Genomic DNA, 18713 nt, shown 5'->3' with positions numbered 1-18713 from the left:
TCCAGGATTCTGATCCCTTTGTGGGGACACAAATTGGCTCCTCGATATGTTCTCACAGAGTTCCAGGGGGCTATGTCCTTTGGCCGTTGGCTGTCCAAGCATGCTGAGAGTTATAGTTTTGCAACAGCTGGAGGCACCCTGGTTTGAAAATGCTGCCAAAGAGTGTCTGCTATTACAATTGCTATTAGCCTGTTAATTGGTAAGGACACCATGCAATACCTCATTTGTCCTGCAGAGGCCGCCTGCAGCAATGGTCCTTTTGCTCATTGGTTCACTCTGGGTTCAAATCCCCACCAGGGCTAATATCTTCCTATAGATTGTGTTCCTCCTATATTTAATATACATCTTAATAGTTGAATTGGCTTCTTATAAAATCATTGCGTGTGTGCGGGGGACAGGGCTTGTGTGCTTACAGTCTGTATACAGTTCTGCACAATATGACGCCACAACAGTATACGTCAAGTGGCATATCCCAGATTCGCACGCATTAGCCGCGGTTTACTATAAGATTTAGTTTAAAATTCCTGGCGGCCGCAGCGATAGTATCGGCGGTCAGAAACTGTCATATATCTTTCATTGGATCACTATGGCGCGCTCCACCCGTATAAGCCGTACTGCATAAACATCCTGCGTATAATTTCCTAATCTGTGTTTTAGCACCAGCTATAAACGTTTCATCCCTCAGAACATTTTATCCGTTCCATATGAACGCCGGCAGCCATTGCCAGCTCCTCAGGAGAACCAGACAATGCGAATGTGCACATTAGATAGAGGACTCATCTGTGTTTATAATATTTAAAGGGGTACTCCGGTGGAAAACATATATATATATATATTTTTTTTTTAAATCAACTGGTGCCAGAAAGTTAAACAGATTTGTAAATGACTTCTATCAAAAAATCTTTACCCTTCCAGTACTTATTAGCAGCTGTATACTACAGAGAAAATTCTTTTCTTTTTGAATTTTTTTGTCTTGTCCACAGTGCTCTCTGCTTACACCTGATGCCCGTATCAGGAACTGTCCAGAGCAGGAGAAAATCCCCATAGCAAACCTATGCTGCTCTGGACAGTTCCTAACACGGACAGAGGTGTCAGCAGAGAGCACTGTGGACAAGACAAAAAAGTTCAATAAGAAAAGAATTTACTCTGTAACATACAGCTGCTAAAAAGTACTGGAAGGGTAAAGATTTTTTTTTAATTGAAGTCCTTTACAAATCTGTTTAACTTTCTGGCACTAGTTGATTTTAAAAAAAAAGTTTTCCACCGGAGTACCCCTTTTAAAGGGCTGGTAGGTCTTTATGGGGTTTTGGAAAGGGGCTGCAGCCAACCTTGCTCCAGGGTTCCATGGGGCCGTCTCTGATATTGCTGCTATTGTTTTCTATTGCTGTAAATTTATGGATACAATAAAATGCCTAGACGTGACGCTGTCCCCTTTCTCTTCCAGTTAAGATATCAACATTCACTAGGGACCCCGGATTTACGTCAAACTCTTCCCAACCTGAAGACTTTTCTGGAGCACGGCCTCATGGTCAGATGGTAAGTTGTGTGGTCAGGGGGGAGCAATAACTGCACGCAATATTGAGCAGGATTCCTCAATTACCCCAATCTGTGACAGAGGTTACGACATTGCAAAGTGTTTTCCCCCTTCATGTATTGGATTTCACATGGACTTCAGTGCAGATACCCGCACTGCAATCCACATCTTAGCTGCATGCTATGGAAAAGTCTGTGTGCAATCTTATGGCTGCACCATGGGTTAAGAGTGGTGCTGTTTCTGGAAAAATAACCTAATCCTATCTAACTTAACCTGATGGCTTTCAAGGTTGCGAGACTAGTTTAAAAAAATATATAATATATATATATATATATATATATATATATATATATATATATACCCAAATATAAAAATAAAATGTATATAAGAATTTGTTTTTATAAATTTATATATAAATTATGTAAATATAATAATTTTTATACAAATGTATATTTAAAATGAAAAAATATATGTATGTGTGTGTTAAAAAATAAAGGGAACACTAAGATAACACATTCTAGATCTGAATGAATGAACTAATCGTATGAAATACTTTCGTCTTTACATAGTTGAATTCGCTGACAACAAAATCACACAAAAATGATCAATGGAAATCAAATGTATCCATTCATGGAGGTCTGGATATGGAGTCACACTCAAAATCACAGTGGAAAACCCCACTACAGACTGATCCAACTTTATGTAATGTCCTTAAAACAAGTCCCAATGAGGCTCAGTAGTGTGTGTGGCCTCCACGTGCCCGTATGACCTCCCTACAACGCCTGAGCATGATCCTGATGAGGTGGCGGATGGTCTCCTGAGGGATGTCCTCCCAGACCTGGACTAAAGCATCCGCCAACTCCTGGTCAGTCTGTGGTGGATGGAGCGATACGTCCCAGATGTGCTCAATCGGATTCAGGTCTGGGGAACGGGCGGCCAGTCTATAGCATCAATGCCTTCCTCTTATAGGAACTGCTGACACACTCCAGCCACATGAGGTCTAGCATTGTCTTGTATTAGTAAGAACCCAGGGCCAACCGCACCAGCATATGGTCTCACAAGGGGTCTGAGGATCTCATCTCGGTACCTAATGGCAGTCAGGCTACCTCTGGCAAGCACATGGAGGGCTGTGCGGCCCCCCAAAGAAATGTCACCCCACACCATTACTGACCCACCGCCAAACAGGTCATGCTGGAGGATGTTGCAGGCAGCAGAACGTTCTCCACGGCGTCTCCAGACTCACTTCTGTCACATGTGCTGAGTGTGAACCTGCTTTCATCTGTGAAGAGCACAGAATTTACCAATCTTGATGTTCTCTGGCAAATGCCAAACATCCTGCACGGTGTTGGGCTGTAATCACAACCCCCACCTGTAGACGTCGGGCCCTCATACCACCCTCATGGAGTCTATTTCTGACCGTTTGAGTGGACATATGCACATTTGTGGCCTGCTGGAGGTCATTTTGCAGGGCTCTGACCAAAACATTAGCCAAGAATCATATGAACTGAGTGGTCTGTGGTCACCACCTGCAGAGCCACTCCTTTATTGGGGATGTCTTGCTAATTGCCTATAATTTCCACCTGTTGTCTGTTCCATGTGAAATTGATTGTCAATCAGTGTTCTTCCTGAGTGGACAGTGGGATGTCACAGAAGTGTCATTGACTTGGAGTTACATTGTGTTGTTTGTGTTCCCTTTATTTTTTGTGTGTGTGTGTATGTATGTGTGTATATGTATATGTATATATATATATATATATATATATATATATATATATATATATATATATAGGGAAATATGCAAATCAGCTCATTACATCACCTTTTCAGGCAATGTTCCCTGGTATCAGCTTAGCTCTAGTTACGGAATATAAAAAGCTAGTCTGGATTAATGCCAAGCCAGAACACTCTCTCCAGAAGGAAAGAACACCCATCTGCAGACAGTTGTCTGCAGATGGGTGCTCTTTTCTTCTGGAGAGAGTTCTGGATTGGCATTAATCCAGACTAGCTTTTTATATTCCGTAACTAGAGCTAAGCTGATACCAGGGAACATCGCCTGAAAAGGTGATGTAATGAGCTGATTTGCATATTCCCCTACCCAGAATGCCTGCGAAGTGCTTAGTGGCCCTTGAAAGCTCTGTCACACCAGGAGTTCATTTTTAACACTTTCCCATTACTGGTATAACCTCGCTGCTTCTTGGTATAGATCAGAATCCCTCACATGACTGGGTCCTCTAGTCGTTGCGGTCATGGAGTCAGCGAGGATCACTCCATACACCATTACTTTGTCAGCGGAGGCGTATTGTCACCTCAACCACCGCTTCTCCCTTCTGTTCACACTCACTCTCGCCAGCCTTGCACATTTCTTATACATACAGTGTTTTGTTTATTTTTTTCCTCCTATAGCCGCCACAAAGGCGAGAACGGACGGCAGTTTTTCGTGCTTTGCGTTGACATGGGGTTTGGAGTAAGGCAATAACACTGGAGACATTTCATATGGCTGAAGCCCAAGTTCAACATTGGCCATTTATAGCTCTCGCTGTGGTGATGTCAGGGGCCGATGGAAACAATAAAGGATGAAAGCCTCTTGGCAGAGAAGTGTTCTCATGCCATACACCAGTGTTTCCCAACCAGGGGGCCCCCAGCTGTTGCAAAACTACAATTCCCAGCATGCCCGGACAGCCGAAGGCTGTCCGGGCATGCTGGGAATTGTAGTTTTGCAACAGCTGGAGGCACCCTGATTTGGAAACACTGCCATACACTGTCACTGTTGTGTTCTGGAAGGTTTACTGGGGCTCCACCAGCTGTAGTATAGTCCGCTGCAAGGAGCGCTTGTTAAAAGCTTGATAGGGCAATGAGGCATCTCCTCTGTATCTGGAGGCCGGAGACTCAATGAATGTAGTAATGACATTATGAAAGGATAACACATACAATGTCTAACATGGAGAAGGGTTATGGTGGGTTATACACTGTATTATTATAGATGTGGGTGCAGAGTAGTTATAACAGGATATTTTATACATTCTATAAGGTAGACATACTCACTATTCTGCTGGTGGGGTCACTGTGTACTTACATTACATTACTTATCCTGTACTGATCCTGAGTTATATCCTGTATTATACCCCAGAGCTGTACTCACTATTCTGAAGGTGGGGTCACTGTGTACATACATTACATTACTTATCCTGTACTGATCCTGAGTTATATCCTGTATTATACCCCAGAGCTGTACTCACTATTCTGAAGGTGGGGTCACTGTGTAGATACATTACATTACTTATCCTGTACTGATCCTGAGTTATATCCTGTATTATACTCCAGAGCTGTACTCTCTATTCTGCTGGTGAGGTCACTGTGTACATACATTACATTACTTATCCTATACTGATCCTGAGTTATATCTTGTATTATACTCCAGAGCTGTACTCTCTATTCTGCTGGTGAGGTCACTGTGTACATACATTACATTACTTATCCTGTACTGATCCTGAGTTATATCCTGTATTATACTCCAGAGCTGTACTCACTATTCTGCTGGTGAGATCACTGTGTACATACATTACATTACTTATCCTGTACTGATCCTGAGTTATATCTTGTATTATACTCCAGAGCTGTACTCACTATTCTGCTGGTGAGGTCACTGCGTACATTACATTACATTACTTATCCTGTACTGATCCTGAGTTATATCTTGTATTATACTCTAGAGCTGTACTCACTATTCTGCTGGTGAGGTCACTGTGTACATACATTACATTACTTGTCCTGTACTGATCCTGAGTTATATCCTGTATTATACTCCAGAGCTGTACTCCCTATTCTGCTGGTGGGGTCACTGTGTACATACATTACTTGTCCTGTACTGATCCTGAGTTATATCCTGTATTATACCCCAGAGCTGTACTCACTATTCTGCTGGTGAGGTCACTGTGTATATACATTACATTAATTATCCTGTACTGATCCTGAGTAATATCCGGTATTATACCCCAGAGCTGTACTCACTATTCTGCTGGTGAGATCACTGTGTACATACATTACATTACTTATCCTGTACTGATCCTGAGTTATATCCTGTATTATACTCCAGAGCTGTACTCACTATTCTGCTGGTGGGGTCACTGTGTACATACATTACATTACTTATCCTGTACTGATCCTGAGTTATATCCTGTATTATACTCCAGAGCTGTACTCACTATTCTGCTGGTGAGGTCACTGTGTACATACATTACATTACTTATCCTGTACTGATCCTGAGTTATATCCTGTATTATACTCCAGAGCTGTACTCACTATTCTGCTGGTGAGGTCACTGTGTACATACATTACATTACTAATCCTGTACTGATCCTGAGTTATATCCTGTATTATACTCCAGAGCTGCACTCACTATTCTGCTGGTGAGGTCACTGTGTACATACATTACATTACTTATCCTGTACTAATCCTGAGTTATATCCTGTATTATACCCCAGAGCTGCACTCACTACTCTGCTGGTGAGGTCACTGTGTACATACATTACATTACTTATCCTGTACTAATCCTGAGTTATATCTTGTATTATACTCCAGAGCTGTACTCACTATTCTGCTGGTGAGGTCACTGCGTACATTACATTACATTACTTATCCTGTACTGATCCTGAGTTATATCTTGTATTATACTCTAGAGCTGTACTCACTATTCTGCTGGTGAGGTCACTGTGTACATACATTACATTACTTGTCCTGTACTGATCCTGAGTTATATCCTGTATTATACTCCAGAGCTGTACTCCCTATTCTGCTGGTGGGGTCACTGTGTACATACATTACTTGTCCTGTACTGATCCTGAGTTATATCCTGTATTATACCCCAGAGCTGTACTCACTATTCTGCTGGTGAGGTCACTGTGTATATACATTACATTACTTATCCTGTACTGATCCTGAGTAATATCCGGTATTATACCCCAGAGCTGTACTCACTATTCTGCTGGTGAGATCACTGTGTACATACATTACATTACTAATCCTGTACTGATCCTGAGTTATATCCTGTATTATACTCCAGAGCTGCACTCACTATTCTGCTGGTGAGGTCACTGTGTACATACATTACATTACTTATCCTGTACTAATCCTGAGTTATATCCTGTATTATACCCCAGAGCTGCACTCACTACTCTGCTGGTGAGGTCACTGTGTACATACATTACATTACTTATCCTGTACTAATCCTGAGTTATATCTTGTATTATACTCCAGAGCTGCACTCACTATTCTGCTGGTGAGATCACTGTGTACATACATTACATTACTTATCCTGTACTAATCCTGAGTTATATCTTGTATTATACCCCAGAGCTGTACTCACTATTCTGCTGGTGAGATCACGGTGTACATACATTACTTATCCTGTACTGATCCTGAGTTATATCCTGTATTATACTCCAGAGCTGTACTCACTATTCTGCTGGTGAGGTCACTGTGTACATATATTACATTACTTATCCTGTACTGATCCTGAGTTATATCCTGTATTATACCCCAGAGCTGTACTCACCATTCTGCTGGTGGGGTCACTGTGTATATACATTACATTACTTATCCTGTACTGATCCTGAGTTATATCCTGTATTATACCCCAGAGCTGTACTCACCATTCTGCTGGTGGGGTCACTGTGTACATACTGTATATATAATGTGAGGAATGGACTCTTTATGGGCGTTGCTGTTTGTTTTATCACTGATCCAGAGTTTGGTATTGAAGCATGTACTTAATCTTTCTTTTGTATTTCTGCTCCAGTGACAGACCTCATACTTCAAGTGCAATCCCTGTTCCAAAGAGGCCGGCCAGCTCCACATTTGGAGGCCACGATATTGGGTTTTCCAGTCGGACTCCAACACCGGAAAGAGGACCTAGGAAGCGCGCCAGCTCTGAGAACGAGCGAACACAATACCGAACCCCTCCACCGAGCTACAAAGCAGCAATAGCGGAGCCCATTGCAATATTAGTCCCGGCGACGCCTTCAGACAAGGGGCACCTCGCCTCCTCACTGGACGCCAGCATCGGTGCGTCCAAGGGAAGCGCTCGCAAGGATTTTTGCGAGAGCCTTAATGGCGACAGTATAACGACCACAGATAGCCACGGCCGCAGCCAGGCGGAGAATTCCTCAGACTCTTCTTGCGCGGTCAATGGGACTTTTTTGCAGAACGAAAGCTTGGAGTTTGTAAGTGAAGGGGTTCCCTGCGCTGTGCACCCCTCCGTCAGCGGCGACCTGCACTGCGCCGTGGAGCAGGCCGAGGAGATTCTCGGCACCGAGGCCTCAGACTTCACCTCAGGGGATCAATTAGAAGCGTTTAACAGTATTCCGGTGGACCGCGCCGTGGCCGTGGAGTGCGACGACCAAGTCCTGGGAGAGTTCGAGGAATTCTCCCGTAGAATTTATGCACTGAACGAGAATATGTCCAGTTTCCGCAGACCGCGGAAGAGTTCCGATAAATAACCAGGTGACACCCGTAGGAAAAATGTCTCATTGCACATCATTATCCTTTGTATTCAACAAAAGAAAACCACTTTGTTTGTTTTGGACATTTTGCGCCATTCTCATCCTTCCACTGCCACCATGTAAACTACAATTACCTAAAGAAAAAACATTGTTTTAATTTAATTATTTTTTTTTTTTTTAATCATAAAGGGGCTCTACGAAATTGTTTTCCAAAGTAGCTACACTCTATGGGGTGGTAATGTCTTGAAGGGGGGGGGTAGAGCTGCAATACCAGACACAGACTGTTGACGAGTGTGGTGCTGTTTTAGAAAACAGATTTAACGCCATTAAAAGCTGTGTACATCTTTGTGGGCAATTTAAAATGTAAATGAAATGTAAAGCAATGTTTCAAATGGCTGACTTAAAAAAAAAAAAAAAAAAAAAAAATTCTGTAAGCATCTACATCTCCATGGTAACAGACTACAAACCAACACTGTAGTCTAGTCGCAATCTACTATATAGTCTCCTATAGTTTCCCTGCTATTAAAGGGTTACTCCGCAGAAATCCAACATGCCCGATTCTTCTCTCCTCCGACACCATCTGTTGGGGAAAGTCATGAGGACGTTACCGTACATATTAGATGATTGGGAGTTCTGCAGTCAAGTTTGGTTGACGTGTCTGTGTATGGGGTTGGGGCCCTTTATTCCAATTTTTACCAGATGTATGTTAAAAGATTACTCAGGGCTGTGGAGTCGGTAAATAAATGTTCCGACTCCGCAGTTTTTTTTACTTCCGACTCCTGTATTAATATGCGAATGTATTTATAAACACTTACAGTTGAATCCAACAAGCTTTTCCACCAAGTTCTTCTAAGCTCTTCTAGCAGAGAGAGGTTGTTGGGCAAAAGCTGCTGCCTTCTCCTTTTTGTGTGCTGATCTGCTGCTGAAGATAGGGCAATGGGAGGATCCAGCAAGGGGCATTTATTATAAAACATGATTTCCCTACTAGAATCCCATAGTCATGTTTAAAGTTTAAGCTAACAGCGTTTACAAGTTTTTATAGCCTTAGCTTAATGGCAGCAGTTTTTCCAATGGTTTACAGCTTCAGTCTCGAACTATTGACCCTCCATTTCCTTCACTTATACAAGTGTCTCTAGTCCTGCAAAAAAACATATTTACTTAAAGGGGTTATCCAGGAAAAAACTTGTTTTTTAATATATCAACTGGCTCCAGAAAGTTAAACAGATTTGTAAATTACTTCTATTAAAAAATCTTAATCCTTTCAGTACTTATGAGCTTCTGAAGTTAAGGTTGTTCTTTTCTGTCTAAGTGCTCTCTGATGACACCTGTCTCGGGAACCACCCGGTTTAGAAGAGGTTTGCTATGGGGATTTTCTTCTAAACTGGGCGTTTCCCGAGACAGGTGTCATCAGAGAGCACTTAGACAGAAAAGAAAAACCTTAACTTCAGAAGCTCATAAGTACTGAAAGGATTAAGATTTTTTAATAGAAGTAATTTACAAATCTATTTAACTTTTTAGAGCCAGTTGAGATATATATATATATATATATATATATATATATATATATATATATATATATATATATATATATATAATATATAATATATATATAAAAAAAAGTTTTTTCCTAGACTCCTTTAATCCCTTATCAGTGAGAGGCTAGGTTACCCATGGGTTCCCTGTAACAGCAGGACACAACACTATGGAAAGTATAAGTATTGCCGCTCCTAATTGTGCGTTGCGTGCCATATAGTGAAGCACATGAAAAGCTTCTTCACGGTCACTTAACGTGTTCGTTTTGCGGTTACGTGAGGCACTGCATGCATTGGTCTTTATTCTGACAGTAGAGAAGTCATGAATGGTAACTTTTTGTGAATTGAGACATTTAAACTTGCTTTTTTTTTTTTATTCCAATCTAAATTTAGTCTGAGTCGGCGCATTGTTTTCCGACTCCCAAAATTTCATCCGACTCCACAGCACTGCTGCTACCCAGCGTCCAGAACATTGAGTTCCGAACTCTGTGTGCAGGCTTCCGTGTTAACGCCCACCCCCTTCGTCGCGGCCTACCCCCTCAATGAAAGTCTATGGGAAGGGGGCGCGACAGACGTTGCGCCCCCTTCCCATAGACTTTCATTGAGGGGGTAGGCCGCGACGAAGGGGGTGGGCGTGAACACGGAAGCCTGCACACAGCGTTCTGGACGCTGGGTAGCGGAGTAACCTTTTAACATACATCTGGTAAAAAATTGGAATAAAGGGCCCCAACCCATACACAGACATGTCAACCAAACTTGACTGCAGGACTCCCAATCACGACTCTCCCCAATAGATGGTGTCGGAGGACAGAAGAATCGGGCATGTTGGATTTCTGCTGCCCAGCCCTTCTAGTCTTAAAAAATATAACATGTATCCACTATGTACAAGGGACCCCCCCCCCCCCTCCATGATCTCCTCCCCCACCACACATCTCTCCCCATAAATGTAACCAACACGTTCCCTCCTTGCATCTCTACAGAGGAGCTGGAGATATAGGTCAGTGCATGGAGAGAGCAGGGGCCCCGGGCAAGAGATCACTAGCGCTCCCAGTGGTCGGACCTCCCCGCTATCAGAAACGTATCCCTTACCCTGTGGATAGAGGATATGTTTTTAAAGGGGTACTCCGGTGAAAAACTATTTTCTTTAAATCAACTGGTGCCAGAAAGTTAAACAAATTAGTAAATTACTTCTATTAAAAAAAATCTTAATCCTTCCAGTACTTGTCAGCTGCTGTATGCTCCAGAGGAAGTTCTTTTCTTTATAAACTTCTTTTCAGTCTGACCACAGTGCTCTCTGCTGACACCTCTGTCCATGTCAGGAACTGTCCAGAGTTGGAGCAAAACACCATAGCAAACCTCCCCTACTCAGGACAATTCCTGACGTGGACAGAGGTGTCAGAAGAGAGCACTGTGGTCAGACAGAAAAGAAGTTTAAAAAGAAAAGAACTTCCTCTGGAGCATACAGCAGCTAAGTACTGGAAGGATTAAGATTTTTAATAGAAGTAACCTACAAAACTGTTTAGCTTTCTGGCACCAGTTGATTTAAAAATATAAAAATTGTTTTTCACTGGAGTACCCCTTTAAAGGGGTACTCCGGCGCGAAGACATCTTATCCCCTATCCAAAGGATTGGGGATAAGATGCCTGATCGCTGGGGAGCCCCTTGATCTTCCACGCCGCACCCCTTTAGAATCAGCTCCCGGAGCGTGCTCGCTCCGGTTCTGATTACTAGCGATCATGGGGACAGAGCATGGTGACGTCATGGCTCCGCCCCTGTGTGACGCCCCGCCCCCTCGATGCAAGCCTATGGAGGGGGCGTGACAGCTGTCACGCCCCCTCCATAGGCTTGCATTGAGGGGGCGGTGCGTAGCGGCACACGGCGCCGAGCATGCTCCAGGGGCTGATTCTAACGGGGTGCGGCGTGGAAGATCTCGGGGGTCCCCAGCGGCAGGACCCCCGCGATCAGGCATCTTATCACCAATCATTTGGATAGGGGCTAAGATGTCTTAGCGCCGGAGTACCCCTTTAAGTACCAGAGGAGAAAATTCTCCACCAAGCTTACTACTCCCCACGACTTCAGGTTCGGACTACTCAATTTTGTTTGTAGTCTGTTACCATGGAGACACATAGGGCAGCATAGGCGCTGTATGCACAAAATAACAGGATTTATTTTATTTTTTTTAAATCCAAAACTATTTTCAAAGTTGCTTAATTTTTCATCTGGAATGCATGGAAGCTTATACATCTCGACTGTGAAGGTGGACATGGCCTTTAAAGATTTAGAGGATTTAGTAACTATGGGTACAAGAAGGAAGCAGTGAAGTTTACAAAAAGTTGAGTGCATGATGGGCACCAAATTCGCGAAGAATGTCGCGCAGAGGGGGGGGGGTGGGGGTGGACTTACGTGTCTTTGGGAATTTGGTGCAGTATGTGTCTTGTTTGACCTGAGACAGTTCATCCTGCATTGGGGGGGAAAAAAATTACTGCAAGGAGGACATGCAAAAAAATAACAAAAAATTCAAACTAAAAAACATGGCGCACGTTCCTTTACCACATTCCATTGCTCTGAAAGTGGGTGCTAAGAGACGGACACTGAGGGCTGGTCTTGGGGACGGCAGATTGGAGGGGGTCAGGGGTATTTGTTTGCCTGTGAACTGCCCCATGGGCCTATCTATGCACTTTCCAACCGGGCTAGCTCAATATTGCCCCCTAGGGAGGAAATATTAGGAAGTTAGAACTCTACATACACTGGGCCCATTTTGGCCATATGAACCCTGTACTGTATCTATCTGAAAGAGCGCTGTAGTGCGGCTGTTCCCTGCACAGAGACCCCACGGCAGTGTTTCCCAACCAGGGTGCCTTCAGCTGTTGCAAAACTACAACTCCCAGCATGCCCGGACAGCCTTCGGCTGTCCGGGCATGCTGGGAGTTGTAGTTTTGCAACAGCTGCAGGCACCCTGGTTGGAAAACGCTGCTTCTTGGTGTATTTTGGAAGAGAAGTGTAGATGTAGCAGTGCTGAGTTTGTCGCTGGTGCTGTAAGTTAATCTGTTTTTACCCATCGACAAGTTCAGCGCTGCTGCATCCGAACCCTAACCTGAGAGGGTGGCAGGCTCTCTGTTGTTAAAGGGGTACTCTGGAGGAAAATAATTTTTATTTTATTTTTATTTTTTCAAATCAACTGGTGCCAGAAAGTTAAACAGATTTGTAAATTACTTCTATTTAAAAATCTCAATCCTTCCAGTAATTATCAGCTGCTGTATGCTCCAGAGGAAATTCTTTTTCTTTTTGAATTTACTTTTTCTGACCCCAGTGCTCTCTCTGCTGACACCTCTGTCCATGTCAGGAACTGTCCAGAGCAGGAGAGGTTTGCTATGGGAATTTGCTCCTACCCTGGAGTGTTCAGACTGGAAAGAAATTTAAAAAAGAAAAGAACTTCCTGTGGAGCATACAGCAGCTAATAAGTACTGGAAGGATTAAGATTTTTAAATAGAAATAATTTACAAATCTGTTTAACTTTCTGGCACCAGTTGATAAAAAAAAAAAATTCTGACGGAGTGCCCCTTTAATGTCAGTGCATGGGCCACATTGGGAGCCGCACTGGGTGCCGTAACCTGGCCTCATCTCTTCCCCTCCCTTCCCCCGACATGTACACACATGCGCCTTAGGACTAGTTACCGTTGTTCGTGCAGAATTACCTTTTTTTTTCCGTACCATATTTAGCATGTAGCTAGAAATTCAGAAGACGTGAATTATTAGGGATTATAGTGACTGTTTCACTTTTCCCTGTTTTTTATTTTTATTTTTTTATAGGAAAGCTGAGTGACTACCAATATGGCTGCCTAAATACTTCTAACAGGGGCTGTCACCCAGCTTTTCCAGCGAACAAATCTGCATAATGTAAACTATTCTTTTGCTATAGAATGAAATTTAGATTGGTCACTCGGGGCTCTGAGAAAGTTGGATGACAGCACCCCCACGGAAGATGTTGTTGCCCAGCTTTCCCAAAAGTTTATGTAACTGTCTATATGAAGGACTTTTATTCCCTGGCTTTATTTTCCTTTTTAAGGTGAAGTGCCCCCTTTAAAGAGAATTTGTCACCAGGTTGCGATGAAAAAGCTGATTGTTCTCTTAGCCGTGTTAGTGTAGAGAGTAACGGTATCTTTTTATTTTGTTTGTCTGTTGCAGCTTTTAAGCGGCTCTGTGAAGAGTCAAGGAGGCATGGCCAGGAGTGCCTTGGGCTGCATTACCACTTCCTGCTTCTTTTCACCACCTTCTCCATCTATGGCAGTGTTTTCCAACCAGGGTGCCTCCAGCTATTCCAAAACCACAACTCCCAGCATGCTCGGACAGCCTTAGAGAGGGAGATCCATCTAGCCAGAAGAGGAAATAGCTGTGCAAGGACTCTTCTGCCAATGCTTAAAGGGGTACTCAGGTGAAAAACGTTAAATTTTTTTTTTATTTTTTTTTTTTAATCAACTGGTGCCAGAAAGTTAAACAGATTTGTAAATTACTTCTATTAAAAAATCTTAATCCTTCCTGTACTTATTAGCTGCTGAATAGTACAGCGGAAATTCTTTTCTTTTTGAAACGCAGAACTGTCTGCTGACATCACGAGCACAGTGCTCTCTGCTGACATCTCTGTCCATTTTAGAAACTGTCCAGTTTGCTATGGGAATTTCCTTTTACCCTGGACAGTTCCCAAAATGGACAGAGATGTCAGCAGAGAGCACTGTGCTCGTGATTCAGCAGAGAGCTCTGTGTTTCAAACGGAAAATAATTTCCACTGTAGTATTCAGCAGCTAATAAGTACAGGAAGGATTAAGATTTTTTTAATAGAAGTAATTTACAAATCTACTAAATAGTAAAGATTGAGGCTCAAGGTCTATAGATAAAGTACTATTTAGTACTCTTTACTATTTAGTAGCCTTTCGTACAGACACCTTAGGTACAGGTGCCAGTTTGAGTTGCCCAGGTCATTTTGTGAAACTCTCCACAGGAGCCTCTCCACCTTTTGTTATAATTTACAAATCTGTTTAACTTTCTGGCACCAGTTTATTTAAAAAATAAAAATTTCACCAGAGTACCCCTTTAAAGTGCAACTGTCATGAAATCTGGGGGCAATAACCTGCACAGCCTTTGTACTGTGTGTAGGTGGTGGGTATAGCAATGTTTGTAACTAATATTTTCAGGCTTTCATGACTCCAAGAAATGCTTTTGATCAAAGCCACTGACTGTCGGATAGGCGTGGCGCGAGGTACGCGATGCCCCGCCGCCGCCCACCCCCTGTTTGTCAGCGCTGGGACCGCTGTGTGATGGATACACAGGTCCCAGCACATGCGTCCTTCAGCTAATCTAACGTGCACACTGCTGCGTGTCATCCAGCAAGCGCTCGCTCCCGCCGCTGTCTTCCTCCGCAGTGCTAGCTGGATGACACGCAGCGACGCGCACGTTAGATTAGCTGAGGGGCGCATGCGCTGGGATCTGTGTGTCAATCACACAGCGGTCCCAGCGCTGACATACAGGGGGTGGGCGTGGCGGCGGCGGGGCATCGCGTACCTCGCGCCACGCCTATCCGACCGTCAGTGGCTTTGATCAAAACCATTTTTTGGGGTCATGAAAGCCTGAAAATATTAGGTAAAAACATTTCTATATCCACCACTAGAGATGAGCGAATTTACAGTAAATTCGATTCGTCACGAACTTCTCGGCTCGGCAGTTGATGACTTATCCTGCATAAATGAGTTCAGCTTTCAGGTGCTCCCGTGGGCTGGAAAAGGTGGATACAGTCCTAGGAACGAGTCTCCTAGGACTGTATCCACCTTTTCCAGCTGACGGGAGCACCGGAAAGCTGAACTAATTTATGCAGGAAAAGTCATCAACTGCCGAGCCGAGAAGTTCGTGACGAATCGAATTTACTGTAAATTCTCTCATCTCTACCCACCACCTGCGCACAGTACAAAGGCTGTGCAGGTTATTGCCCCCAGATTTCATGACAGTTGCGCTTTAACTCTTAGTGAGCTTCCAGAGCCTGAGTTATGGGTCACGTGCCATGATCGCTACCTGTCTGTCAGTCATATGGAGGGGGCAATAAAAAAGGGAACGGGGAAGAGAGATGCAACCCAGGGCACTTCAGTGCGCCGGCCACACCTCCTTGACTCTTCACACGGACACTTAAAGGTATTGTTACTCTCTGGGCTACTATCACTAAGGATTTTTTAGGTGTCTGATCCCCTTTTTAATGTAAGCTCCACCTTTTTTTTTTACCATGTATAAGTGCTCTAATGCATCTGCAATGAAAAAGTAACTTGCAGATGGTCTTTAATACAAATCTTCTGCCGTTCTGCGCATACAGCTCCTGTGCGGACAGATGTGCCTCCAAGGTTAGGTAACGGACTACAAACAAACCCTGTGTAGTCTGATCCTGCAGTCTCTCTGCCTTCCATTCACCCTCTGTTTTGCAATCCTTCCAAATTTGTATGACTACAGGGTTGGTTTGTAGTCTGTTACCATGGCGACACCTAGTTATGCATAGAGAGCTTTAAACACACACATCGGTAAGTTATTACTTAAAGGGGTACTCCCATGGAAAACTTTTTTTTTTTTTAAATCAACTGGTGCCAGAAAGTTAAACAGATTTGTAAATCACTTCTATTTAAAAAATTCTTAATCCTTCCAGTACTTTTTAGGGGCTGTATACTAGAGAAATCCAAAAAAAGAAATGCATTTCCTCTGATGTCATGACCACGGTGCTCTCTGCTGACCTCTGCTGTCCATTTTAGGAACTGTCCAGAGCAGCATATGTTTGCCATGGGGATTTTCTCCTGCTCTAGACAGTTCCTAAAATGGACAGCAGAGGTCAGCAGAGAGCACTGTGGTCATGACATCAGAGGAAATGCATTTATATTTTGGATTTCTCTTTAGTATACAGCCCCTAAAAAGTACTGGAAGGATTAAGATTTTTTTAATAGAAGTGATTTACAAATCTGTTTAACTTTCTGGCACCAGTTGATTTAAATAAAAAAAATAAAAAAAAAGTTTTCCACGCGAGTACCCCTTTAAGACTTCTATGTAGATGCATTGGGACAATGATGGACTGGTTGCGAAGGTGGATCGTCCCATTAATTTAGTGTTTGCGGGCCAGTGTGCCTCCAGCTGTTGCAACACTACCACTCCCAGCATGCCCGGACAGCCGTTGGCTGTCCGGGCATGCTGGGAGTGGTAGTGTTGCAACAGCTGGAGGCACACTGGCCTTGAAACACTAATTTAAGTGATGTTATGTTCAGGAAGTGCTGGTTGTCGCTTGGTAGTATACAAATCGTACTCCGGCAGAAGGGCAAATTTTAGCGGGAAAAAAAAATTCACTGTATTGACACATAATGCTTTTTTTTACTTATTTTCTTTTCTTTTTTTTTCTTTTCCGCCTCCTCCGGTTCCGCATTCTGATGCACAGTATTAATATGTATATGGCAAATTTATTTATGTTAATGGAAAATATTCTCGGTTTATAAGTGGGGATTTATTTTCCTATAAATATCCAGTAAAGCGTATGTCATTCTGCGTACAGGCTGTCGCTTTTGTTCTTTATAGTGTTGTCATTAAGAATAATAGGTTCAGACTACACCGTAGTTTCGTAGTCTGTTACCGTGGAGACACACAGTTAAATATAAACAACAAAGTGGTATGAAATTGTAACAATACAACATGAGAGAATGCTTCAATGCAGTGTTTCCTAACCAGGTTACCCTCCAGCTGTTGCAAAACTACAACTCCACAGCATGCCCGGACAGCCAAAGGCTGTCCGGGCATGCTGGGAGCTGTAGTTTTGCAACAGCTGGAGGGTAACCTGGTTAGGGAACACTGCATTAAAGCATTCTCTCATGTTGTTTTTAGAGATGAGCGAACTTACAGTAAATTCGATTCGTCACGAACTTCTCGGCTCGGCGGTTGCTGACTTTTCCTGCATAAATTAGTTCAGCTTTCCGGCGCTCCGGTGGGCTGGAAAAGGTGGATACAGTCCTAGGAAAGAGTCTCCTAGGACTGTATGCACCTTTTCCAGCCCACGGGAGCACCTGAAAGCTGAACTAATTTATGCAGGAAAAGTCATCAACTGCCGAGCCGAGAAGTTCGTGACGAATCGAATTTACTGTAAGTTCGCTCATCTCTAGCTTTGTTAAAGGGGTATTCTGACGCTAACATAAAAAAAAAATAACATTGTACTTGTACCTATAAAAAATACAAAAAAAAATACATACATATTCACCTTTCCCTGATCCCCTGTAGCTCCCGTTTGACTTTGTCCAGTCCCCCAATGTTCTGTCTTCCTGCTTCTAAGATGAGCGCTTAGTACAGGACGTTGGGTCAGCTAATCATTGGGCGAGACGGGACACGACTTTAGTCAGTGACTGTACCGAGCGCTCACTTCTGAAAGGCATTGGACTGAGTCAAACAGGAGCGGTGGGTGACAGGTAAGTATGGCTTTTTTTTTTTATATATATTGTATTGGGGCCCAGCTCCATGTAAATTTTTACGCTACCACCTCCTCTCCTACCACTCATCCTGTGATATGTCAAACCAAGAAGAACGGTAAGAAAGGACACGTCTGTGCTGTATGGCTGCGCCATGAATGGGTTTTCTGTCATTTTCAATGAGACGGCTAGGGAAAAAAAAAAAATTTGTAAAAATTAATAGGTCTAAAATTCCAAAGTCCTGTTCCAATCAATTTAATTTAAAAAATATATATTTTTTCTCATTTATTTAATCGCATTGTTTGGGTTTTAAATGTTTTCCCCCTACTGAGATTCAGCACAAATATTACTAGCCATATTGTTATGAAAAAGACAAATGTACGAAAGTCAGTCATTGGAATTAGTTGTAGAGAAATGGTTGCTTAAAGGGGTGCAGAGGAGGATATCTGGACTCGTTTTGATGGAGAGGGAGTACAGAAAACTGCAGCCAAATACAACGCTGGTGTCTGATTAACGGTCAGAAGGATGCCGATCTCCGAGGAGAATCATGGCCTGGTCAGATGGATCTAGATCTCTATGGAGAAACATTGTCTGGTCAGATGGACCCAGATCTCTATAGAGAAACATGTCCTGGTCAGATGGATCCAGATCTCTATAGAGAACCATGTCCTGGTCAGATGGATCC

The 18713-nt window shown here is 43.1% G+C and overlaps 1 protein-coding gene across 2 annotated transcripts in view; it reads left to right on the top strand.

Annotated features, from left to right (window-relative positions):
* The window catches only part of UVRAG (UV radiation resistance associated), a 103164-nt gene extending 93921 nt beyond the window's left edge, over positions 1–9243 (top strand). For both annotated transcript variants that reach the window (XM_056561182.1, XM_056561183.1), the window contains exons 14-15: positions 1445–1536; positions 7329–9243. In XM_056561182.1, the coding sequence (XP_056417157.1) occupies positions 1445–1536; positions 7329–8028 (792 nt within the window). In that variant the 3' untranslated portion in view covers positions 8029–9243. The remainder of the gene's footprint in view (positions 1–1444; positions 1537–7328) is intronic.
* Positions 9244–18713: the final 9470 nt, after the last annotated feature.

The sequence above is a fragment of the Hyla sarda genome, chromosome 2 (genome assembly GCF_029499605.1).
Source record: "Hyla sarda isolate aHylSar1 chromosome 2, aHylSar1.hap1, whole genome shotgun sequence".
Taxonomy (NCBI): Eukaryota; Metazoa; Chordata; class Amphibia; order Anura; family Hylidae; genus Hyla; species Hyla sarda.
This window is presented reverse-complemented; position numbering and strand designations above follow the sequence as displayed.